This window comes from Callionymus lyra, chromosome 8 (genome assembly GCF_982586985.1).
Source record: "Callionymus lyra chromosome 8, fCalLyr1.hap1.1, whole genome shotgun sequence".
Classification (NCBI taxonomy): domain Eukaryota; kingdom Metazoa; phylum Chordata; class Actinopteri; order Syngnathiformes; family Callionymidae; genus Callionymus; species Callionymus lyra.
The window spans coordinates 22,756,911-22,782,963 of NC_141825.1; the positions used below are offsets into that span (position 1 = coordinate 22,756,911).

The 26,053-nt window shown below is 40.2% G+C and overlaps 2 protein-coding genes across 2 annotated transcripts; both read left to right on the forward strand.

Moving 5' to 3' along the window:
- The first annotated feature begins 4,023 nt into the window (after positions 1-4,023).
- LOC148074035 (myosin heavy chain, fast skeletal muscle-like) lies at positions 4,024-13,031 on the forward strand. The gene is made up of 39 exons (XM_087797799.1): positions 4,024-4,257; positions 4,331-4,474; positions 4,551-4,707; positions 4,803-4,830; positions 4,914-5,022; positions 5,104-5,196; positions 5,271-5,334; positions 5,410-5,508; positions 5,595-5,698; positions 5,771-5,909; positions 6,005-6,123; positions 6,218-6,367; positions 6,452-6,622; positions 6,707-7,010; positions 7,106-7,170; positions 7,275-7,362; positions 7,445-7,562; positions 7,636-7,759; positions 7,829-7,969; positions 8,042-8,293; positions 8,382-8,624; positions 8,701-8,877; positions 8,966-9,111; positions 9,198-9,288; positions 9,375-9,764; positions 9,855-9,981; positions 10,069-10,187; positions 10,269-10,465; positions 10,585-10,768; positions 10,847-11,012; positions 11,100-11,224; positions 11,310-11,618; positions 11,687-11,890; positions 11,993-12,118; positions 12,195-12,365; positions 12,446-12,550; positions 12,632-12,727; positions 12,812-12,958; positions 13,011-13,031. Exons 1-39 carry the CDS (start codon positions 4,051-4,053, stop codon positions 13,029-13,031), a joined length of 5,820 nt encoding a protein of 1,939 aa, XP_087653925.1. The 5' UTR covers positions 4,024-4,050.
- A 2,015-nt stretch (positions 13,032-15,046) lies between these two features.
- Positions 15,047-24,002, forward strand: LOC148074036 (myosin heavy chain, fast skeletal muscle-like). Its single transcript, XM_087797800.1, has 38 exons — positions 15,047-15,265; positions 15,339-15,482; positions 15,559-15,715; positions 15,811-15,838; positions 15,922-16,030; positions 16,112-16,204; positions 16,283-16,346; positions 16,421-16,519; positions 16,606-16,709; positions 16,789-16,927; positions 17,022-17,140; positions 17,235-17,384; positions 17,469-17,639; positions 17,721-18,024; positions 18,122-18,186; positions 18,299-18,386; positions 18,465-18,582; positions 18,656-18,779; positions 18,849-18,989; positions 19,062-19,313; positions 19,402-19,644; positions 19,721-19,897; positions 19,983-20,128; positions 20,215-20,305; positions 20,392-20,781; positions 20,872-20,998; positions 21,086-21,204; positions 21,286-21,482; positions 21,602-21,785; positions 21,864-22,029; positions 22,118-22,242; positions 22,317-22,625; positions 22,699-22,902; positions 22,986-23,111; positions 23,184-23,354; positions 23,435-23,539; positions 23,616-23,711; positions 23,796-24,002. Exons 1-38 carry the CDS (start codon positions 15,059-15,061, stop codon positions 24,000-24,002), a joined length of 5,859 nt encoding a protein of 1,952 aa, XP_087653926.1. The 5' UTR covers positions 15,047-15,058.
- The last annotated feature ends 2,051 nt before the right edge of the window (positions 24,003-26,053 follow it).

Sequence of the window (26,053 nt, forward strand, 5' to 3'; positions counted from 1 at the left end):
CTAAACTGCTTTCTGGATTCATTTTGTCTTTGCTTTAGACACTTGCCAATTTGGAATAATACATTTTTTTTAAATATTCTCACAAAAACATAACAAAGACTCAAATATCCAATGAAGCTTGAAATTAGAACAAACTAACTGTCACTTATTCAGCTCCTTCTCATTGGACCAAGTTGCCAAAAGTTATATGCAGTCATTTTTGGGTGTCTGTAGATAAATGGGTAGCTCTGCTTTAAGGTTTTAAAGTAACTTTTGTTTGTTTGTCTTACGGACCTAACTGCAGTTTAGTGTATTCACCTCTTCACAGACCATTGGATGAAAAACTGTAAAGTGCTCCTTTGTTCTGCTGGGCAACTTAAATTCACTATGTTGACACAATGCCAGTGTAATGCGGAAAGATGTGATTAGACCATTCAATTCAATATTCTGACGGCACTGTTTTACTTCAATACAAAAGGCTCTCCAATCTTTTGGTAATTTGTTTTTAAACTCTCAATCTGAGTGTGATGTGTGACAAATGAGGGCTGTCTACTAGACAGATCTTGGAAGCCCAATGCATAGCAGGACAGAAAATAGTTTATCTGGACAGACTCCCTCTGAAAGAAAGGGCGAGGAGCACAGTCATACAAGAGATCTCAAAGAAGAACCAAAGATTCTTTTCGTGGAGAAGAGGATGCTTGGTGGAGGCCTATGGGTAGATCCACGTCATGTTGGAGGGATGTTTAAATAAAAAAAATATATATATCCAGAAAGATGTGGCCCTGACTTGTTTAAATTAACTAAGGTTTTAATTTAGCTACGCACAGTAGTCAATGAGGACGAGGATATAAGGCTTCAAATTGTCTTTGGTTAAATGTTGTCTTCAGTTCACAGCTTAACACATTTACAAACTTACAGGCCATCAACACGCCCACCTGAGTTCTAGAAACATAACACATTTCTATATAAGCCCCTAACAACAAATGGACGACATTATATAAATAAACAAGTGTAAATTAAAAAATAAAATAAAACAACCCCAGCTCCGGCTCTGAGGTCTGTGGTCCATTTCCCTGAGCTGACCAGTCTAGTTTGTGATCCAGGTGGACTCCCAGGTACTTTTATGGACCAGATCAATAACCTGTCAATTTACTCTGACCGACTGATGGAAGGGACTCGTGCAAAATTCTATAATCATCTCCTTGGTCCTTGATGCAATAATGATCAGACCATTTGTCTCTTTCCAGTCCGAAAAAGCAGCCACCAAGTCCCTTTACTCTACTTCATCCACTCCCTTCACTCATGTCACAACAGCAGTATGCTCAGATTAATTTTGCATGTGGCATGTTGCAGAGTTGCATGCAAAGTCTGCAGTGTAAATTGTAAAGATGAAGGGGGATACAACGGTAGCCTGTGATGCCCCTGTATTGCTTACCACAGTCCCAGATACACAATACCCTAGCCTGACATACTGTGACCATACAGTGAGGTACTTGTGGATCCAGTTGGTAAAAATAGAATCCACTCTGATCTTCACCAGTTTCTCCCTCAGGAGTGGCAGGGTGGTATTAAAAGCACTGGTCAAGTCAAATAATTGACAGGCAAGGAGAGAGAAACTTACATCAATGTGCTTTGTCAATGTCTGACTTTTCTCTGAAGCAAACTTCTATTTGGTGGCTTTTCATACTGTATTAGCTGTCTCGGCACAGAGGGTGAGACTTGTCGACTATAACTCACAATAATCAGGGTGAATCACTTAATGACTGAATTCTGTTTAGCGGTGAGTAATTCTCCATCAAATAATTAAAAAATGTGCTTAGAATTTCATTTTAATTTGTATCCTGAACTGTTGAAATAATAATAAAAAATAATAACAATAATAGTAATAACAATAATAATAGTAATGACAACAACAACAACAACAATATCACAATAATAATAATAATAATAATGATAATAATAATACTAATTATTATTATCAAGAAATTATATTAAATTTTAAATTCAAATATTGTGTCTCCCACTGTTTTCTTTACTGCAGTAAGCCGTTCAAATGGTCCTCTGAGTGGTAGAGGTTGCAGACCCCTGAGTTAGACTTTGCATAGTTCAGTAAATTAGGAGGAGGATTTTAAATTGTGTGCTGATTTGTGTTAACAGGATCTCGACACAAACCATTGAGATGCAGATCAATCTTCAGCAAGCATAAACATCTATTATACATTAGTTTCACAGAGATTTTAAGTGGTACATCTTCAGGCTGAATCAAAAATACCAACTTTTGCGGCATTCTCCTGTAGACTACCAGTCCACCTTCCTGGTTATATAGCTAAAGGGCATTTTTGATTTTTCAGTAAACCTTTAAATACCGAACTGCAAGTATAGTCTCATACACCACCGGTTATAATACCTAATCGAGTAAAACTGGCATTTTGTCAAAGTTATTTGTTCCATCTTAAGATAATATATAATGAATCTGCAATTAATCAAAGCCTTTGCCTGTGATTTATTCAAATGATTTTGATCTGCTCTGTAAACACATGATCTTTTACTAGTATTGTTAATTGTGTTGTTTCTTCCTGCAAGGTAATGGATATTGTAACTGCTTCATCTGTGTCTAAACAAACCTCAGTGGAATGACAATTGAAAATGAAATCTAAAATGTAAATATATCTTTTTAAAAATATTAAAGATGGCACAAAAGACAGCAATGAAAATATAAGCCAGTAGTTAAGAAGTAGGAATTTTAATTTGAAAGTGATATTGTAATAAAAACAGTGAAGAAGAGAATATAAAACTGAAAAAAAAAAAAAAAAAAATTCAAAATCATCTTTAGGATGAATTATATTTTGGTTGTTGTGTCTATAACACCAACTGGTTGAACCTAAATACTTTAGATTTGGTTAAATCAAAGTACGTATTTAGTTATATTTTAAAAAGCTACTACATGTGTAAAGGACATTAGGCTTAACAAATCCTTTTGCTCTGGAGTGTGGTGCACATTGGAAAATAGATTTGATAAATCCCACAGATATTTGGCAGAGACCAGTGTACTGGTCGTTAAGCATAAACCCAATGCCAAACATGAAGACATATTATCTTATTGGACTAAATACTTGGCATGGCTAATGTTATCAAGCCATATTAAACACATGTCATCTTCAACATGTACTATGATTAAAATAGGGTTATAATGAGAATCTGCTTACAAACTACAGGCTGGAAGACATGATGTGCCCTGGTCTAACAAAAGTCCCTTTCAACTTACATATTGAATATAAACCTTCATCGCTTGTTATGCTGGCACTATATTTAACCAATTAAAAAAAGAATTTATGAATTAAATGGAGTGGCTTACACTCCGGCTCTGATTTCAGATAAACCCTCCATCATGGACATCATCCACAGAAACAGATGCCTCTGGCATCCTCACCATATTTTTGATGTCTCAAATTAAATTGGCAATGAGTAAGCATCCCTGACCCAATATAAAGGAGCCAGAAAGGTGCAAGCAGTGTGTGGAAGTGGACCTGGGAAGACCTGAGCTTGTGGTGAGTCTGTCTTCCATATCGTCGGTAGGATTTGACTTTGCACAAAGTTTTTATTGGTACATATATATATATAAATATAATATACAGAAATAATTTCTGTGTTTTACCTTGCTAGGTTTGCACTGACAGATATTTTTTTATTTTCCAAAGGATCTTGACTACTACTTCTTTTTGCCAGGCAGACGGTCAGGTATGACAGATCCAAATTAATTATAGTCTGGCTTAATGTTCTAACAACTATAACTGTTTTTAAAACTAATGCTGATTGAAGTTAATAAATTTATCCATTAAGGAAAGATCATGTGAAGCCCAACCGATTTAAATGCGAAAGTGCTTTTACATTTAATTGAAATGTAAACCTAAGCTGTGACACAAATAATCCAGACAGCACAACTATACAGCCTGAAAAGGTCTACGTGTAGTGACCATGTGGTCAAAAGAAAAAACACTTAATATGTATTTAACTTGTCCTTTCAACGCAATGTTCATATTTTAAACTGTATCACAGTAATAAACCGCCACCATGAGTACGGACGCGGAGATGGCCTTATATGGCAAAGCTGCCATTTACCTTCGTAAACCAGAGAGGGAGAGGATTGAGGCTCAGAGTGCACCCTTTGATGCCAAGTCAGCCTGCTACGTGGCTGATGTCAAAGAACTGTACCTGAAGGGCCAGATCCTCAAGAAAGACGGAGGCAAAGTCACCGTCAAAGTCCTGGACACACAGGAGGTTGTTATAAATCTATCACAGTATCATCTGGAAATATCAATCAGCTCACATATTGTCAAATGTTCTGTTCCAGGAGAAGACAGTCAAAGAGGATGATGTTTCACCAATGAACCCTCCCAAGTATGACAAAATTGAGGACATGGCCATGATGACCCACCTCAATGAAGCCTCAGTGTTGTATAACCTCAAAGAGCGTTATGCAGCATGGATGATCTACGTAAGACAAATGAAAGATAACACAAGTGTTGTAACATGAAAAGTAATATTGGTTGTTCATGTCATATCTTCATCAGACCTACTCTGGGCTCTTCTGTGCTACTGTGAACCCCTACAAGTGGCTTCCAGTGTATGACATGGAAGTAGTCAATGCTTACAGAGGCAAGAAGCGTATGGAGGCTCCTCCCCACATCTTCTCTGTCTCTGACAACGCTTATCAGTTCATGGCTACTGGTAGGTACATGACTCACATATTCACACACATGACTTCACATTCAGGATATGTTTCCATGGTCTGACAAGAGGATTGTTTTCTCATTTTTAAACAGATAGGGAGAACCAATCTGTCTTGATCACGTGAGTGTTACATTTACAGACATGTCATTATTTGTCCAATGAGTTCACGCCTCAAATTCTTATCAATCTCTTTCTACACCCAGTGGAGAATCTGGTGCTGGAAAGACTGTCAACACCAAGCGTGTCATCCAGTACTTTGCCACCATCTCAGTTGGAGGCGGAGCCAAGAAGGATGCCCCTGGAAAAATTCAGGTATAAAAAGGAAATACAGAACTAGAAAACATTCAAATGAAATATAGTCTTTAATGAATTATGTTTGATGACTTTTACTAGGGATCACTTGAAGATCAGATTATTGCTGCCAATCCCTTGCTGGAAGCTTATGGTAATGCCAAGACTGTGAGAAATGACAACTCCTCTCGTTTCGTAAGTACAGAACATGTGACGTATAACAAATGTATCCAAAGATAGTAGATTAATAGTTGGTTTATTCTTAATAGGGTAAATTCATCAGAATCCACTTCGGCACCACCGGCAAACTGGCTAGTGCTGATATTGAGACTTGTGAGTAACAGGATCTATATTCTATAACCAAACCTAGAGTTTTGACACAAATTAACTGTTGAACTAATCTTCTAGATCTGCTGGAGAAGTCAAGAGTTTCATTCCAGCTTCCAGATGAGAGAGGTTACCACATCTTCTACCAGATGATGACCGCCCACAAACCAGAACTGATGGGTGAGTGTTATGCATAATTGCATTGTAATATTATCTAAAGTTTAAAATTGGAAGATGAAAAATCAACGTTTGAATTGGTCTTGTAGATCTGGCTCTCATCACAACCAACCCCTACGACTTCCCAATGTGCAGTATGGGTCAAATCACTGTAGCCAGCATTGATGACAAGGTCGAGCTGGAGGCCACTGATGTGAGTAAACATTTTATCCTATACAAGAGCAAAATAAACCATTATTGTCCTAAACCAACACCATTCATACAGAACGCCATTGACATCCTGGGCTTCACTGGAGAGGAGAAGTTGAGCATCTACAAAATGACTGGTGCTGTCCTCCATCATGGCAACATGAAGTTCAAGCAGAAGCAGCGTGAGGAGCAGGCTGAGCCTGATGGCACAGAGGGTGAGACTTCTCTACTATAACTCACAATAAGCAGGATGAATGTGTTCATTGAAAGATAAAGAGGAATAACTCCAACAAACCCTGATACTTTCCAGAGGCTGACAAGGTTGCTTACCTGCTGGGTCTCAACTCTGCTGACATGCTTAAGGCTCTCTGTTATCCCAGAGTAAAGGTCGGCAATGAGTACGTCACCAAGGGTCAGACTGTGAATCAGGTGGGTGACATTATCTTTTCTTGTGATGGTTTGAGAAAATTGAAACTCAACACAATGAATATATCTGATGAACTGAACACTTGTTTCTTACCAGGTGAACAACTCTGTGACTGCCCTGGCTAAGTCCATCTATGAGAGGATGTTCTTGTGGATGGTCATTCGTATCAACCAGATGCTGGATACCAAAAAAGCAAGACAGTACTTTATTGGTGTGCTGGACATTGCTGGCTTTGAAATCTTTGATGTAAGTTCTTCTAATTCAACATAAGTGCATTAGAAATTAGGTAATTAATAATAAAATAACGTTAAAAATGTCATGTGGAAACAGTTCAACACCTTGGAGCAGCTGTGTATCAACTTCACCAACGAGAAGTTGCAACAGTTCTTCAACCATACTATGTTCGTCCTGGAACAAGAGGAGTACAAGAAGGAGGGTATTATCTGGGAGTTCATTGACTTCGGTATGGACTTGGCTGCCTGCATTGAGCTGATTGAAAGGGTGAGCAGCAAACAAACCACATTAAAGTGTGTTAATTACTATATTTATTACAAGTTTGATTGAAAACTTTGCTTTCCTCCTTAGCCCATGGGCATCTTCTCCATCCTTGAAGAGGAGTGCATGTTCCCCAAGGCTACTGACGTTTCCTTCAAGAACAAGCTGTATGACCAGCATCTTGGCAAGAACAAAGCATTTGAGAAGCCAAAGCCAGCAAAGGGCAAGGCTGAGGCCCACTTCTCCCTGGTTCACTATGCTGGAACTGTGGACTACAACATCGGTGGCTGGTTGGACAAAAACAAGGATCCACTGAACGACTCTGCTGTCCAGCTCTACCAGAAGTCTTCTGTCAAACTTCTGTCCGCACTCTATCCTCCTCCTCCCCCTGAGGGTTTGTCTAAAAATACATATTAAAAATAACTTTTTTAATGCAATGTTACAAATGTGAATAATGAAACTTGATCTCCAAACAATTACCACAAACAGAGGCTGGCAAGAAGGGAGGCAAGAAGAAGGGTGGCTCCATGCAGACTGTGTCCTCACAGTTCAGGGTAAGCATCATCTTAGGTGATATAATTGGTGGACTTGGAAGTCGAACAATTTGAATATTATTATTTTGAAAAAAATAACAATTTCTATTCAACACATACTTCAGGAGAACTTGGGCAAGCTGATGACCAACTTGAGAAGCACTCACCCCCACTTTGTGCGTTGCCTGATCCCCAATGAGTCCAAGACTCCAGGTGAAAAAGATAACACTGTGTTTTGCTGCTACTTCCTTATGACAATGTTAGTGACTCACCAAGATTAATCTTCTTTAACTAGGTCTGATGGAGAACTTCCTGGTCATCCACCAGCTTAGGTGCAACGGTGTGCTTGAGGGTATCAGGATCTGCAGGAAAGGTTTCCCCAGCAGAATCCTTTATGGTGACTTCAAGCAGAGGTATCACAATACAACATTTTTAACATTTTACTCCTATTTTGGAAATAATAACTTTTGTTGCTGTCTCATTCAGATACAAGGTACTGAATGCCAGCGTCATCCCTGATGGTCAGTTCATTGACAACAAGAAAGCTTCTGAGAAGTTGCTTGGTTCAATCGATGTCAACCATGATGAGTACAGATTTGGACACACCAAGGTAGATTTGCATGCAGTATTGAATATGTGATTGCCATTGTTCAAAAGCTTTTTTTCTATGAAATTTCAGGTCTTCTTTAAAGCTGGTCTGCTGGGTACTCTTGAGGAAATGAGAGACGAGAAACTTGCAGCTCTGGTCACAATGACTCAGGCTCTTTGCCGTGGTTACCTGATGCGAAGAGAGTTTGTGAAGATGATGGAGAGGAGGCAAGTTACAAACACAGTATCAAAATAAAAGACTAAATTATAAACTTGATTAATATTAACATCCAAAAACAGAGAGGCCATCTACACTATCCAGTACAACATCCGTTCCTTCATGAATGTCAAACACTGGCCATGGATGAAAGTGTACTACAAGATCAAACCTCTGCTGAAGAGTGCTGAAACTGAAAAGGAATTGCAAAATATGAAGGAGAACTACGAGAAGATGAAGACTGACTTGGCAACTGCCCTTGCAAAGAAGAAGGAGCTTGAGGAGAAGATGGTGTCTCTTCTGCAGGAGAAGAATGATTTGGGATTGCAAGTAGCATCAGTGAGTACAACATCAACTGACATCACTGATGGAAATGTGAAAGTTGACTGAAAATCTCAACTACCTTGCCGGTATTTTTGATACACAGGAATCAGAGAATCTGTCCGATGCTGAGGAGAGGTGTGAGGGTCTTATCAAGAGCAAGATTCAGATGGAGGCAAAAATCAAGGAGACTACTGAGAGACTGGAAGATGAAGAGGAGATCAATGCTGAACTTACAGCTAAAAAGAGGAAGCTGGAGGATGAATGCTCTGAGCTCAAGAAGGACATTGATGACCTGGAGCTCACCCTGGCCAAGGTGGAGAAGGAGAAGCACGCCACTGAGAACAAGGTTTGTAAATATTTGAGTAGATCAAACAGTGAATTCACAATACAAGAAAACTGAACACATGTATTCCCTACTGTAGGTGAAAAACCTGACTGAGGAGATGGCTTCTCAGGATGAGAGCATTGCTAAGCTTTCCAAGGAGAAGAAAGCTCTCCAGGAGTCTCACCAGCAGACACTTGATGACCTGCAGGCAGAGGAAGACAAAGTCAACACTCTGACCAAGGCCAAGACTAAGCTTGAGCAACAAGTGGATGATGTATGATCAAAGGCGAAATCATTGAATAACGTGTTATTTATACACTGTTCAACAATGTTTACGATTGTCCACTACTGTTGTTATACAGCTTGAGGGTTCTCTGGAACAAGAGAAGAAGCTTCGTATGGACCTGGAGAGGGCAAAGAGGAAGCTGGAGGGTGACCTGAAACTGGCTCAGGAATCCATTATGGATCTTGAGAACGACAAGCAGCAGTCTGACGAGAAAATCAAAAAGTAAAATTTGAATAATATTTTAAATATCTACTGACTGTTCGTGATGGAATATAATCTTTATACTTTGCACTTGTTCACAAATACAGGAAGGACTTTGAAACCAGCCAGCTGCTCAGCAAGATTGAAGATGAACAGTCTATGGGTGCTCAGCTCCAGAAGAAGATTAAGGAGCTGCAGGTTGGTGATGAATGATAATGATTTTGTTTGTCCACACTCACATTAAAAGCTTTGATTTAGTTCACTAAATATATTTTTCTGAACAGGCACGTATTGAGGAGCTGGAAGAGGAGATTGAGGCTGAGCGTGCTGCTCGTGCAAAGGTTGAGAAGCAGAGAGCTGATCTCTCAAGGGAACTTGAAGAGATCAGTGAGAGGCTGGAGGAGGCTGGAGGTGCCACTTCCGCTCAGATTGAGATGAACAAGAAACGCGAGGCTGAGTTCCAGAAGCTGCGTCGTGACCTTGAGGAGTCTACCCTTCAGCATGAAGCCACTGCTGCCACTCTGCGCAAGAAGCAGGCTGACAGCGTAGCTGAACTGGGAGAGCAGATTGACAACCTGCAGAGAGTCAAGCAGAAGCTTGAGAAGGAAAAGAGCGAATACAAGATGGAGATTGATGACCTCTCTAGCAACATGGAGGCTGTCGCCAAAGCAAAGGTCGATTTTGGTTTTGGATTTTAGGATATTTCCAAAGAGCAAGAATGAACCTTGTGCTGATGTTAGATCTATAACATTCTTCCACTATAGGGTAATCTTGAAAAGATGTGCCGCACACTTGAGGACCAAGTTAGTGAACTGAAGACCAAGAATGACGAGAACGTCCGTCAGCTTAATGACCTGAGTTCACAGAAAGCTCGCCTGCTGACTGAAAATGGTAAATTCACTTAACATTTCGGATCAATCGAATAACAAAGGCAAAATGTTCATTTGGTAATGATGCACAATCATTCTAATTCATAAGGTGAGTTTAGCCGTCAAGTTGAAGAGAAGGAAGCTCTTGTATCACAGCTGACCAGAGGAAAGCAGGCATACACTCAGCAAATTGAGGAGCTCAAGAGACAGATTGAAGAGGAAGTGAAGGTAAGAAGTCCCAAGGGTTTACAACACCTTTTAAGAGCTGAGGAGGTCACTAAATCCTATGTTGCATTCTTCTTTGTTTAGTCCAAGAATGCTCTTGCCCATGGACTGCAATCTGCCCGCCATGACTGTGATCTGCTGAGGGAGCAGTTTGAGGAGGAGCAGGAGGCCAAGGCTGAGCTGCAGCGTGGAATGTCAAAGGCCAACAGTGAGGTGGCTCAGTGGAGATCCAAGTATGAAACTGATGCCATCCAGCGTACTGAGGAGCTTGAGGAGTCCAAGTGAGTTTTGTGTGAACTGATGGTTTTTCACAAGCTGTCCATGAAATAATCATGGTCCACTTTTAGTGAGATGTTTGGCTTACTGACAAATACTTTCTTCAAATACTTTAATATAACAGGAAGAAGCTGGCACAGCGTCTCCAGGAGGCAGAGGAGCAGATCGAGGCTGTGAATTCTAAGTGTGCATCTCTGGAGAAAACCAAGCAGAGGCTCCAGAGTGAGGTTGAGGACCTCATGATTGATGTGGAGAGGGCAAATGGACTTGCTGCCAACCTGGACAAGAAGCAGAGGAACTTTGACAAGGTAAAACAGTATCGTAATAAATAAATTGAGCAAATATGACGTTGTGTTTGAGTCTAATGGTAATGTACTGTTAACCAGGTGCTGGCAGAGTGGAAACAAAAGTTTGAGGAGGGTCAGGCAGAACTTGAGGGAGCCCAGAAGGAGGCCCGTTCTCTTGGCACTGAGCTGTTCAAGATGAAGAACTCCTATGAAGAGTCTCTTGATCAGCTTGAGACGATGAAGCGTGAAAACAAGAACCTGCAGCGTAAGTCATTATAACTTGTAAACCTAGTTTGAAAAAACTACAGGAAATATAACAATATAGTAATGTATTGTATACTTGATCCTGCAGAGGAGATCTCAGATCTGACTGAACAGATTGGTGAGACTGGCAAGAGCATCCATGAGCTGGAGAAGTCCAAGAAGCAGGTTGAGACTGAGAAGACAGAGATCCAGACAGCTCTTGAAGAAGCTGAGGTAAGAAACAATGACCCATATCAGAGCTATTAACACGGAACTCAGAATGAGCTAATAACTTGAGCTAATAAATTTTAATCATTAGGGAACACTGGAACATGAGGAGTCCAAGATCCTCCGTGTCCAGCTGGAGCTTAACCAGATCAAGGGAGAGGTTGACAGGAAGCTTGCAGAGAAGGATGAGGAGATGGAGCAGATCAAGAGGAACAGCCAGAGGGTGATTGACTCCATGCAGAGCACTTTGGATTCTGAGGTCAGGAGCAGAAATGATGCCCTGAGAATCAAGAAGAAGATGGAGGGTGACCTGAATGAGATGGAGATTCAGCTGAGCCACGCCAATCGTCAGGCTGCTGAGTCCCAGAAGCAGCTGAGGAATGTCCAGGCACAGCTCAAGGTATAGAATCACCCAGTACTGCATAGAGCTGAATCTTTTGATACTAATGTATTCCTGTTCCGGAATAGGACGCTCAACTGCACCTGGATGATGCCGTCAGAGCCCAGGAAGACTTCAAGGAACAAGCTGCCATGGTGGACCGCAGGAATGGTCTGATGGTGGCAGAAATTGAGGAACTTAGAGTTGCCCTGGAACAGACAGAGAGAGGCCGTAAGGTTGCTGAGCAGGAGCTGGTAGATGCCAGTGAGCGTGTTGGACTTCTGCACTCTCAGGTGAAAGATGGTTATATCATTAAATTAGTTTAGAGGAAAATGTTAATATAATATATAATATAATGTTTAACTTGCCAACCTTTTTCTAATGCATTTGAACAGAACACAAGTCTTATCAACACCAAGAAGAAGCTTGAGTCCGACCTGGTCCAGGTCCAGAGTGAAGTTGATGACACCGTTCAAGAAGCCAGAAATGCAGAGGAGAAGGCCAAGAAAGCCATCACCGATGTAATTATACAATGCATTACTGTTATATTGAGACAAGTTACTCTGTCAATTCATCATTTTAAAAATTATTTTCCAGGCTGCTATGATGGCTGAGGAGCTGAAGAAGGAACAAGACACCAGTTCTCACTTGGAGAGGATGAAGAAGAACCTGGAGGTTGCTGTTAAGGATCTGCAGCATCGCCTGGATGAGGCTGAGAATCTGGCTATGAAGGGTGGCAAGAAGCAGCTCCAGAAACTTGAATCAAGGGTAAATTGATTTTATAATAAAATCATGACACTGACAATGGTCAGTACTTGCTTCTACTGAAACATTTTCTTTTGATAAAGGTGCGTGAGCTGGAGACAGAGGTGGAGGGAGAGCAGAGACGTGGAGCTGATGCTGTTAAGGGTGTCCGCAAATATGAGAGGAGAGTAAAGGAGCTCACCTACCAGGTACAGTCCACTCCACACCATGCCATTGATAGCCAGTTTTAATCAAAACATTTGTATTAATTATGTAATTTTAAACTCCAGACTGAAGAGGACAAGAAGAATGTCAACAGGCTGCAAGATCTGGTTGACAAGCTGCAGCTTAAGGTCAAGGCCTACAAGAGGCAGTCAGAGGAAGCTGTGAGTTTAATTATAGATTCAATATACATGTTTATTTGGGAGACTATTCTTTGAAAATGTGTCTTGATGTCTTTTTGTCATTAGGAGGAGCAGGCCAACACTCATCTTTCCAAGTGCAGGAAGGTCCAGCATGAGCTTGAGGAGGCTGAAGAACGTGCTGACATTGCAGAGTCCCAGGTCAACAAGCTGAGAGCCAAGAGCCGCGACTCTGGCAAGGTAAACAAGATCTTGGTGAATGATTCTGAAAACAGCTTTTTGAACTGTTTAATTTATGTGTCCGCAGGCAAAAGATTCAGCTGAGTAAAGAAGACCAATGATGTATCATACAATATGATCATTCACTTCTCAAAAACAAGCAAATAAAAATTAAACCTTCATGTGAAATCTGCACTCTGTATTTTTTTTCTAAATCAATTTACAGGTTAGGTTATCATTAAAAAGCTGTTAAGGTTAAAGGATTCACTTAACCAATAAAAGCAAAATGAGGTACCTTACACCTTAATGAACATTTTTGATCGGATTGAATGATTTATAGAAATATTTTAAAAGAAAAACAGCACCTTTCAGTGCATTGTCTAAAAGGCTCCTCAAGTGACTATTGAATACTGAGTTAAAGTCTGGTTTGAAGCTTCTATGACTATAATGACATGATCAGTGTTGTGTGACATTTTAAAAGTAGTTGCTCAAGCAACGATACCCGACGAGCCAAACATGGATCTGTAATGCAAGGCACAGGCAGATACAGTTTTATTGGTGTTACACATGTGTTAAAGATCAAAAAATCGAATCACTTGCATGAGTATATTCCTCTCTTAAGGATTTAAATCTACCTTCCTAGAATTACCATATAGTTTGCAATAGTTAAACTCAGGCATTTTTGCTTCACATTTTTGCCTTCCTAGAATTCCCATTTAGTTTGCAAAAATGAAAGTCCGGTGCTTTTGCTTTACTTTTGAACATTCAATTTAATTAGCCACTGGAAACACAATATGTTTGAACAAGTGGCAAAGGTCCAAGTCGTAAGAAGCCTCAGCTGTCCTCCAAATAGGCATGTGTCTCATATTAAACTGTAGCAATGTAAGTGATCCAGGTCGACATGAGGATTCCAATTTAAGATTATTTAGTAATATAAGCCTAATAATGTTAAACTTTTTTTTTTATTCACGCTATACATTATATCTAACTTAGATTTACTATAACATATCTCAACTAATCATTACATAAACTGGTATAAACTTGTATACAGTAAAGTGTAATTCAATATATCTACCGACATGAGTGCAATGCAATGCAATTTCCTTCAATGGCTGGATGTAGGTGTGAAGATTTAGAGATATTTGTGGCTGTAGCCTTAAGGTTCCTGTGGAAATTCCTCATTAATATGGTTTTAAAGACAGCTGTACTGGCCATGAAACAAAAAATAATGTTCATCTTTAATACAAAAATTAAACTCTCAGAACTGGTTGACATCATATTGATCACAGATTTAACAAGGATCTTGATAAGAATATTTAGGATCTCACTCATTGCTTTAACGTATTGAAATAGATAAACAAATGCAAATAAATCCAAGACCAAGAATGACATGTCCTTAAAATGTAACCACCGCTACAGAACGAAACACAAATGATTAGATGTCTCCAATAACGACACCATATTTTGCTTGTGTCCCAAATTAAACCTCCCCATGTAAGCATCCTGGACTCAATATAAAGGAGTCAGACGGCAGATAGCAGTGTGTGGCAGAGGACTGTGAAGACTCCAGCTTGTGGTGAGCCTGTCATCTTTAATAATCATTACTATATGTATTATAATCATTAATCATTTTACTGCAGTTTACATTTGTATGGATTATAATCAAGATATATAAGATTTCTTAAGATTGACTTTTAAGATTGACGGTCATTCTGTTACATTATTTCCCAGGATTACAATTACAACTCTATTACCAGGAGGAAGGAAAGGTATGTTTTTTTTACATTTGTGTTGAATTATCAATCACAATGTTATGATGCTTGAGAATTGTTTTTGATGACTGTAATAACTGGTGCTTGCTTGATAAGAAAATGTTTGTAAAATAAACTTTAGATCTATGAAAAATAATCCCTTACCATTATTTATTCTATTTTTGTGGTATATAAATGTTTTTACGAAAAAAAAGAAATGTTAAAACTCATTGAGTCCAAAACCAAATATAGTTAATATAATGTTAACAAAAAGAAAGACAATGTGATTTAACATTTATTTATAAATGGCTTTTAGAGAAATAAATTAACTTGGAATTAAACTTTACACATCCCCTTAACTTTACCACAGTAATAAATCGCCACCATGAGTACGGACGCGGAGATGGCCTTATATGGCAAAGCTGCCATTTACCTCCGTAAACCAGAGAGGGAGAGGATTGAGGCTCAGAGTGCACCCTTTGATGCCAAGTCAGCCTGCTACGTGGCTGATGTCAAAGAACTGTACCTGAAGGGCATGATCATCAAGAAAGACGGAGGCAAAGTCACCGTCAAAGTCCTGGACACACAGGAGGTTGTTATAAATCTATCACAGTATCATCTGGAAATATCAATCAGCTCACATATTGTCAAATGTTCTGTTCCAGGAGAAGACAGTCAAAGAGGATGATGTTTCACCAATGAACCCTCCCAAGTATGACAAAATTGAGGACATGGCCATGATGACCCACCTCAATGAAGCCTCAGTGTTGTATAACCTCAAAGAGCGTTATGCAGCATGGATGATCTACGTAAGACAAATGAAAGATAACACAAGTGTTGTAACATGAAAAGTAATATTGGTTGTTCATGTCATATCTTCATCAGACCTACTCTGGGCTCTTCTGTGCTACTGTGAACCCCTACAAGTGGCTTCCAGTGTATGACATGGAAGTAGTCAATGCTTACAGAGGCAAGAAGCGTATGGAGGCTCCTCCCCACATCTTCTCTGTCTCTGACAATGCTTATCAGTTCATGGCTACTGGTAGGTACATGACTCACATATTCACACACATGACTTCACATTCAGGATATGTTTCCATGGTCTGACAAGAGGATTGTTTTCTCATTTTTAAACAGATAGGGAGAACCAATCTGTCTTGATCACGTGAGTGTTACATTTACAGACATGTCATTATTTGTCCAATGAGTTCACGCCTCAAATTCTTATCAATCTCTTTCTACACCCAGTGGAGAATCTGGTGCTGGAAAGACTGTCAACACCAAGCGTGTCATCCAGTACTTTGCCACCATCTCAGTTGGAGGCGGAGCCAAGAAGGATGCCCCTGGAAAAATTCAGGTATAAAAAGGAAATACAGAACTAGAAAACATTCAAATGAAATATAGTCTTTAATGAATTATGTTTGATGACTTTTACTAGGGATCACTTGAAGATCAGATTATTGCTGCCAATCCCCTGCTGGAAGCTTATGGTAATGCCAAGACTGTGAGAAATGACAACTCCTCTCGTTTCGTAAGTACAGAACATGTGACGTATAACAAATGTATCCAACGATTAATAGTAGATTAATTGTTGATTTATTCTAAATAGGGTAAATTCATCAGAATCCACTTCGGCGCCACCGGCAAACTGGCTAGTGCTGATATTGAGACTTGTGAGTAACAGGATCTATATTCTATAACCAAACCTAGAGTTTGACACAAATTAATTGTTGAACAAAACTTCTAGATCTGCTGGAGAAGTCAAGAGTTTCATTCCAGCTTCCAGATGAGAGAGGTTACCACATCTTCTACCAGATGATGACCGCCCACAAACCAGAACTGCTTGGTGAGTGTTATGCATAATTGCATTGTAATATTATCTAAAGTTTAAAATTGGAAGATGAAAAATCAACGTTTGAATTGGTCTTGTAGATCTGGCTCTCATCACAACCAACCCCTACGACTTCCCAATGTGCAGTATGGGTCAAATCACTGTAGCCAGCATTGATGACAAGGTCGAGCTGGAGGCCACTGATGTGAGTAAACATTTGATCCTATACAAGAGCAAAATAAACCTTTACTGACCTAAGTCCTAAACCAACACCATTCATACAGAACGCCATTGACATCCTGGGCTTCACTGGAGAGGAGAAGATGAGCATCTACAGAAATACTGGTGCTGTCCTCCATCATGGCAACATGAAGTTCAAGCAGAAGCAGCGTGAGGAGCAGGCTGAGCCTGATGGCACAGAGGGTGAGACTTCTCTACTATAACTCACAATAAGCAGGTGATAGTGTTCATTGAAAGATAAAGAGGAATAACTTCAACAAACCCTGATACTTTCCAGAGGCTGACAAGGTTGCTTACCTGCTGGGTCTCAACTCTGCTGACATGCTTAAGGCTCTCTGTTATCCCAGAGTAAAGGTCGGCAATGAGTACGTCACCAAGGGTCAGACTGTGCCTCAGGTGGGTGACATTATCTTTTCTTGTGATGGTTTGAGACAATTGAAATTCAACACAATGAATATATCTGATGAACTGAACACTTGTTTCTTACCAGGTGAACAACTCTGTGACTGCCCTGGCTAAGTCCATCTATGAGAGGATGTTCTTGTGGATGGTCGTTCGTATCAACCAGATGTTGGATACCAAAAAAGCAAGACAGTACTTTATTGGTGTGCTGGACATTGCTGGCTTTGAAATCTTTGATGTAAGTTCTTCTAATTCAACACAAGTACATTAGAAAGTAGGTAATTAGTAATAAAATAACGTAAAAAATGTCATGTGGAAACAGTTCAACACCTTGGAGCAGCTGTGTATCAACTTCACCAACGAGAAGTTGCAACAGTTCTTCAACCATACTATGTTCGTCCTGGAACAAGAGGAGTACAAGAAGGAGGGTATTATCTGGGAGTTCATTGACTTCGGTATGGACTTGGCTGCCTGCATTGAGCTGATTGAAAAGGTGAGCAGCAAACAAACCACATTAAAGTGTGTCTAACTATATTTATTACATGTTTGATAGACGCTTTGCTTTCCTCCTTAGCCCATGGGCATCTTCTCCATCCTTGAAGAGGAGTGCATGTTCCCAAAGGCTACTGACACTTCCTTCAAGAACAAGCTGTATGACCAGCATCTTGGCAAGAACAAAGCATTTGAGAAGCCAAAGCCAGCAAAGGGCAAGGTTGAGGGCCACTTCTCCCTGGTTCACTATGCTGGAACTGTGGACTACAACATCGGTGGCTGGTTGGACAAAAACAAGGATCCACTGAACGACTCTGTTATCCAGCTCTACCAGAAGTCTTCTGTCAAACTTCTGGCAGCACTCTATCCACCTGCTGCTCCAGAAGGTTTGTTTAAAAATATATATTTTACACAAAATATAGAATTTACAATGTTAGAAATTATGATAACGTGACTTTAATTCATAACAATTACCACAAATAGATGCTACCAAGAAGGGAGGCAAGAAGAAGGGTGGCTCCATGCAGACTGTGTCCTCACAGTTCAGGGTACGCATTATCTTAGATGATATAATTGGTGGAATTGGAAGTCGAACAATTAACTTTAACCATTTAAACATTTAGCAAGCAAATAACAACTGCTATTGCACCTATCTTTCAGGAGAACTTGGGCAAGCTGATGACTAACTTGAGGAGCACTCACCCCCACTTTGTGCGTTGCCTGATCCCCAATGAGTCCAAGACTCCAGGTGAAAAACACTGTTTTTTAATGCTACTTCCTTATAACAATGTCAGACACTTACTGAGATTGAATCTTCTTTAACTAGGTCTGATGGAGAACTTCCTGGTCATCCACCAGCTTAGGTGCAACGGTGTGCTTGAGGGTATCAGGATCTGCAGGAAAGGTTTCCCCAGCAGAATCCTTTATGCTGACTTCAAGCAGAGGTATCACAATACAACATTTCTAACATTTTACTCCTATTTTGGAAATAATAACTTTTGTTGCTGTCTCATTCAGATACAAGGTACTGAATGCCAGCGTCATCCCTGATGGTCAGTTCATTGACAACAAGAAAGCTTCAGAGAAGTTGCTTGGTTCAATCGATGTCAACCATGATGAGTACAGATTTGGACACACCAAGGTAGATTTGAATCCAGTGTTGAATATATGATTGTCATTCTTCAAAACCTTTTTTTCTACAACATTTCAGGTCTTCTTTAAAGCTGGTCTGCTGGGTACTCTTGAGGAAATGAGAGACGAGAAACTTGCAGCTTTAGTCACAATGACTCAGGCTCTTTGCCGTGGTTACCTGATGCGAAGAGAGTTTGTGAAGATGACGGAGAGAAGGCAAGTTACAAACACAGTATCAAAATAAAAGACTAAATTATAAACTTGATTAATATTAACATCCACAAACAGAGAGGCCATCTACACTATCCAGTACAACATCCGTTCCTTCATGAATGTCAAACACTGGCCATGGATGAAAGTGTACTACAAGATCAAACCTCTGCTGAAGAGTGCTGAAACTGAAAAGGAATTGCAAAATATGAAGGAGAACTACGAGAAGATGAAGACTGACTTGGCAACTGCCCTTGCAAAGAAGAAGGAGCTTGAGGAGAAGATGGTGTCTCTTCTGCAGGAGAAGAATGATTTGGGATTGCAAGTAGCATCAGTGAGTACAACATCAACTGACATCACTGATGGAAATGTGAAAGTTGACTGAAAATCTCAACCTTCTTGCCGGTATTTTTGATACACAGGAATCAGAGAATCTGTCCGATGCTGAGGAGAGATGTGAGGGTCTTATCAAGAGCAAGATTCAGATGGAGGCAAAAATCAAGGAGACTACTGAGAGACTGGAAGATGAAGAGGAGATCAATGCTGAACTTACAGCTAAAAAGAGGAAGCTGGAGGATGAATGCTCTGAGCTCAAGAAGGACATTGATGACCTGGAGCTCACCCTGGCCAAGGTGGAGAAGGAGAAGCACGCCACTGAGAACAAGGTTTGTAAATATTTGAGTTGATCAAACAGTGAATTCACAATACAAGAAAACTGAACACATGTATTCCCTACTGTAGGTGAAGAACCTGACTGAGGAGATGGCTTCTCAGGATGAGAGCATTGCTAAGCTTACCAAGGAGAAGAAAGCTCTCCAGGAGGCTCACCAGCAGACACTTGATGACCTGCAGGCAGAGGAAGACAAAGTCAACACTCTGACCAAGGCCAAGACTAAGCTTGAGCAACAAGTGGATGATGTATGTTTAAAGGCGAAATCATTTAACGTGTCATTTATACACTGTTCAACAATGTTTACGATTGTGCCCTACTGTTGTTATAAAGCTTGAGGGTTCTCTGGAACAAGAGAAGAAGCTTCGTATGGACCTGGAGAGGGCAAAGAGGAAGCTGGAGGGTGACCTGAAACTGGCTCAGGAATCTATTATGGATCTTGAGAACGACAAGCAGCAGTCTGACGAGAAAATCAAAAAGTAAAGTTTGATTAATATTTTAAATATCTACTGACTGTTCGTGATGGAATATAATCATTATACTTTGCACTTGTTCACAAATACAGGAAGGACTTTGAAACCAGCCAGCTGCTCAGCAAGATTGAAGATGAACAGTCATTGGGTGCTCAGCTCCAGAAGAAGATTAAGGAGCTGCAGGTTGGTGATGAATAATAATGATTTTGTTTGTCCACACTCACATTAAAAGCTTTGATTTAGTTCACTAAATATATTTTTCTGAACAGGCACGTATTGAGGAGCTGGAAGAGGAGATTGAGGCTGAGCGTGCTGCTCGTGCAAAGGTTGAGAAGCAGAGAGCTGATCTCTCAAGGGAACTTGAAGAGATCAGTGAGAGGCTGGAGGAGGCTGGAGGTGCCACTGCTGCTCAGATTGAGATGAACAAGAAACGCGAGGCTGAGTTCCAGAAGCTGCGTCGTGACCTTGAGGAGTCTACCCTTCAGCATGAAGCCACTGCTGCCGCTCTGCGCAAGAAGCAGGCTGACAGCGTAGCTGAACTGGGAGAGCAGATTGACAACCTGCAGAGAGTCAAGCAGAAGCTTGAGAAGGAAAAGAGCGAATACAAGATGGAGATTGATGACCTCTCTAGCAACATGGAGGCTGTCGCCAAAGCAAAGGTCGATTTTGGTTTTGGATTTTAGGATATTTCCAAAGAGCAAGAATGAACCTTGTGCTGATGTTAGATCTATAACATTCTTCCACTATAGGGTAATCTTGAAAAGATGTGCCGCACACTTGAGGACCAAGTTAGTGAACTGAAGACCAAGAATGACGAGAACGTCCGTCAGCTTAATGACCTGAGTTCACAGAAAGCTCGCCTGCTAACTGAAAATGGTAAATTCACTTAACATTTCGGATCAATCGAATAACAAAGGCAAAATGTTCATTTGGTAATGATGCACAATCATTCTAATTCATAAGGTGAGTTTAGCCGCCAAGTTGAAGAGAAGGAAGCTCTTGTATCACAGCTGACCAGAGGAAAGCAGGCATACACTCAGCAAATTGAGGAGCTCAAGAGACAGATTGAAGAGGAAGTGAAGGTAAGAAGTCCCAAGGGTTTACAACACCTTTTAAGAGCTGAGGAGGTCACTAAATTCCATGTTGTATTCTTCTTTGTTTAGGCCAAGAATGCTCTTGCCCATGGAATGCAATCTGCCCGCCATGACTGTGATCTGCTGAGGGAGCAGTTTGAGGAGGAGCAGGAGGCCAAGGCTGAGCTGCAGCGTGGAATGTCAAAGGCCAACAGTGAGGTGGCTCAGTGGAGAACCAAGTATGAAACTGATGCCATCCAGCGTACTGAGGAGCTTGAGGAGTCCAAGTGAGTTTTGTGTGAACTGATGGTTATTCACAAGCTGTCCATGAAATAATCATGGTCCACTTTTAGTGAGGTGTTTGGCTTACTGACAAATACTTTCTTCAAATACTTTAATATAACAGGAAGAAGCTGGCACAGCGTCTCCAGGAGGCAGAGGAGCAGATCGAGGCTGTGAATTCTAAGTGTGCATCTCTGGAGAAAACCAAGCAGAGACTCCAGAGTGAGGTGGAGGACCTCATGATTGATGTGGAGAGGGCAAATGGACTTGCTGCCAACCTGGACAAGAAGCAGAGGAACTTTGACAAGGTACAACAGTATAGTGATAAATAAATTGAGCAAATATGACGTTGTGTTTGAGTCTAATGGTAACATACTGTTAACCAGGTGCTGGCAGAGTGGAAACAAAAGTTTGAGGAGGGTCAGGCAGAACTTGAGGGAGCCCAGAAGGAGGCCCGTTCTCTTGGCACTGAGCTGTTCAAGATGAAGAACTCCTATGAAGAGTCTCTTGATCAGCTTGAGACGATGAAGCGTGAAAACAAGAACCTGCAGCGTAAGTCATTATAACTTGTAAACCTAGTTTGAAAAAAACTACAGGAAATATAACAATATAGTAATGTATTGTATACTTGATCCTGCAGAGGAGATCTCAGATCTGACTGAACAGATTGGTGAGACTGGCAAGAGCATCCATGAGCTGGAGAAGTCCAAGAAGCAGGTTGAGACTGAGAAGTCAGAGATCCAGACAGCTCTTGAAGAAGCTGAGGTAAGAAACAATGCAACATAGGAGAGCTTTTAAAATGGAACTCAGAATGAGCTAAAAACTATTTGAATCATTAGGGAACACTGGAACATGAGGAGTCCAAAATCCTCCGTGTCCAGCTGGAGCTTAACCAGATCAAGGGAGAGGTTGACAGGAAGCTTGCAGAGAAGGATGAGGAGATGGAGCAGATCAAGAGGAACAGCCAGAGGGTGATTGACTCCATGCAGAGCACTTTGGATTCTGAGGTCAGGAGCAGAAATGATGCCATGAGAATCAAGAAGAAGATGGAGGGTGACCTGAATGAGATGGAGGTTCAGCTGAGCCACGCCAATCGTCAGGCTGCTGAGTCCCAGAAGCAGCTGAGGAATGTCCAGGCACAGCTCAAGGTATAGAATCACCAATTACTTCACAAAGTTGAAAACTATCTTTTGATACTAATGAATTCCTGTCCCGGAATAGGACGCTCAACTGCACCTGGATGATGCCGTCAGAGCCCAGGAAGACTTCAAGGAACAAGCGGCCATGGTGGACCGCAGGAACGGTCTGATGGTGGCAGAAATTGAGGAACTTAGAGTTGCCCTGGAACAGACAGAGAGAGGCCGTAAGGTTGCTGAGCAGGAGCTGGTAGATGCCAGTGAGCGTGTTGGACTTCTGCACTCTCAGGTGAACAAATGTAGACATGTATTTGTCTTCTCAATCTTGAATGTATGCTTTTTTGAGATCTAAACCCTTTATTTTTTCTTCAGAACACAAGCCTCATAAATGGCAAGAAGAAGCTGGAGACTGACCTGGTCCAGGTCCAGAGTGAAGTTGATGACACTGTTCAGGAAGCCAGAAACGCAGAGGAGAAGGCCAAGAAGGCCATCACTGATGTAATTATACCATTCATTATTATTGTATTGAGACACAGTTATTCATCATTTAAAAACATGTATATATTTCAGGCTGCGATGATGGCTGAGGAGCTGAAGAAGGAACAAGACACCAGTTCTCACTTGGAGAGGATGAAGAAGAACCTGGAGGTTGCTGTTAAGGATCTGCAGCATCGCCTGGATGAGGCTGAGAATCTGGCTATGAAGGGTGGCAAGAAGCAGCTCCAGAAACTTGAATCAAGGGTAAATTGATTTTATAATAAAATCATGACACTGACAATGGTCAGTACTTGCTTCTACTGAAACATTTTCTTTTGATAAAGGTGCGTGAGCTGGAGACAGAGGTGGAGGGAGAGCAGAGACGTGGAGCTGATGCTGTTAAGGGTGTCCGCAAATATGAGAGGAGAGTAAAGGAGCTCACCTACCAGGTACATCCCACACCATGCCATTGATAGCCAGTTTGAATCAAAACATTTGTATTAATCATGTGATTTTAAACTCCAGACTGAAGAGGACAAGAAGAATGTCAACAGGCTGCAGGATCTGGTTGACAAGCTGCAGCTTAAGGTCAAGGCCTACAAGAGGCAGTCAGAGGAAGCTGTGAGTTTAATTATAGATTCAATATACATGTTTATTTGGGAGACTATTCTTTGAAAATGTGTCTTGATGTCTTTTTGTCATTAGGAGGAGCAGGCCAACACTCATCTTTCCAAGTGCAGGAAGATCCAGCATGAGCTTGAGGAGGCTGAAGAACGTGCTGACATTGCAGAGTCCCAGGTCAACAAGCTGAGAGCCAAGAGCCGCGACTCTGGCAAGGTAAACAAGATCTTGGTGAATGATTCTGAAAAAAGCTTTTGTCTTTTGTCCTTGCAAAGATTTATACATTTTTGAACTGAGTGTAAAAGTTTGAAAGACTTACACCTATTAGAATGTATTCAATATTTGAACTATTTAATTTATGTGTCCGCAGGGAAAAGATGCAGCTGAGTAAAGAAGACCAATGATGTATCATACAATATGATCATTCACTTCTCAAAAACAAGCAAATAAAAATCAAACCTTCATGTGAAATCTGCATTCTGTATTTTTTTCTAAATCAATTTCCAGGTTAGGTTGTCATTAAAAAGCTGTTAAGGTTAAAGGATTCACTTAAATATCAAAAGTAAAATGAGGTACCTTACACCTTAATGAACATTTTTGATCGGATTGAATGATTTATAGAAATATTTTAAAAGAAAAACGGCACCTTTAAGTGCATTGTTTAAAAGGCTCCTCAAGTGACTATTGAATACTGAGTTAAAGTCTGGTTTGAAGCTTCTATGACTATACTGACATGATCAGTGTTGTGTGACATTTTAAAAGTAGTTGCTCAAGCAACGATACCCGACGAGCCAAACATGGATCTGTAATGCAAGGCACAGGCAGATACAGTTTTATTGGTGTTACACATGTGTTAAAGATCAAAAAATCGAATCACTTGCATGAGTATATTCCTCTCTTAAGGATTTAACTCTTCCTTTGTAGAATTACCATATAGTTTGCAAAAATTAAACTCATTTTTGCTTTACTTTTGAACATTCAATTTAATTAGCCACTGGAAACACATTATGTTTGAACAAGTGGCAAAGGTCCAAGTCGTAAGAAGCCTCAGCTGTCCTCCAAATAGGCATGTGTCTCATATTAAACTGTAGCAATGTAAGTGATCCAGGTTGACATGAGGATTCCAACTTGAGCTCGTTGAGTAATATAAGCCTAATAATATAAAACACATTTTTTAAATTCACACTATAAATTACCTCTAACTTAGATTTACTATAACATATCACAACTAAAAATAAACATAAACTTGTATAAACTTGTATATAGTAAAGTGTAATTCAATATATCTAACAACATGAGTGCAATGCAATGCAATTTCCTTCAATGGCTGGATGTAGGTGTGAAGATTTAGAGATATTTGTGGCTGTAGCCTTAAGGTTCCTGTGGAAATTCCTCATTAAGATTGTTTTGAAGACAGCTGTTCTGGCCATGAAACAAAAAATAATGTTCATCTTTAATACAAAATTGAAACTCTCAGAACTGGATGCCATCATATTGATCACAGATTTAACCTATTTGAAAACATAAGGAACTTGATAAGAATATTTAGGATCGCAGTCATTGCTTAAATCAAAAAAATTGTCCGCAAATATGAGAGTAAAGGAGCTCACCTACCAGGTAAAGTCCACACCATGCCATTTATAGCCAGTTTGAATCAAAACATTTGTATTAAGAGCCTGGAGACGAGACACTAGCAAGGTAAACAAGATCTTAGTTCATGATATAAATCCTTTTAAGTTGAGAGTAAAAGTTTTAATCATTCACACTCATTAGAATGTATTCAATATTTGAACTGACTCATTTATTTGTGTCCACAGGGAAAAGATGCTGCAGAGTAATAATAACCACTGAAGTATCATATACTGTATGATCATTCACTTTTGAAAAACAAAGCAAATAAAAATCTAACTCTCATGTGAAATCTGCTTCCTGTCTCATTATGATACATTTTAATTAAAGTCATAAGGTTGTCAAAAAAAAAAAAGAAAAGTAAAGGAAAAAAAAAACAGCACAAAGAAGTTAGAAGAAGTTTCTCAAGCAACCACAACATGCCATCCATGAACAGATCTGAATTAATGTGATTACAGGCAGATGCCGTTTATTGGTCTGTTATATCTGCCTTACCTGGAAAAGGCACAAAAGAACAAAGTGGATGTGGTACAACTATAAGACTTTATGTAAGTATGTAAGTTGTCAGGTGTTCAAAGTCGAGAGACCCAGATGCGGAAACAGTTCGAGTCTTCGGTAGAAAACCAAAGAGATTTAATTTCAGTCCGTAAAAGGTTCAAACACGCAATCACTGAAAAAGGTACAAATCCAAAACGTGCCCAAGAACCAGTTAA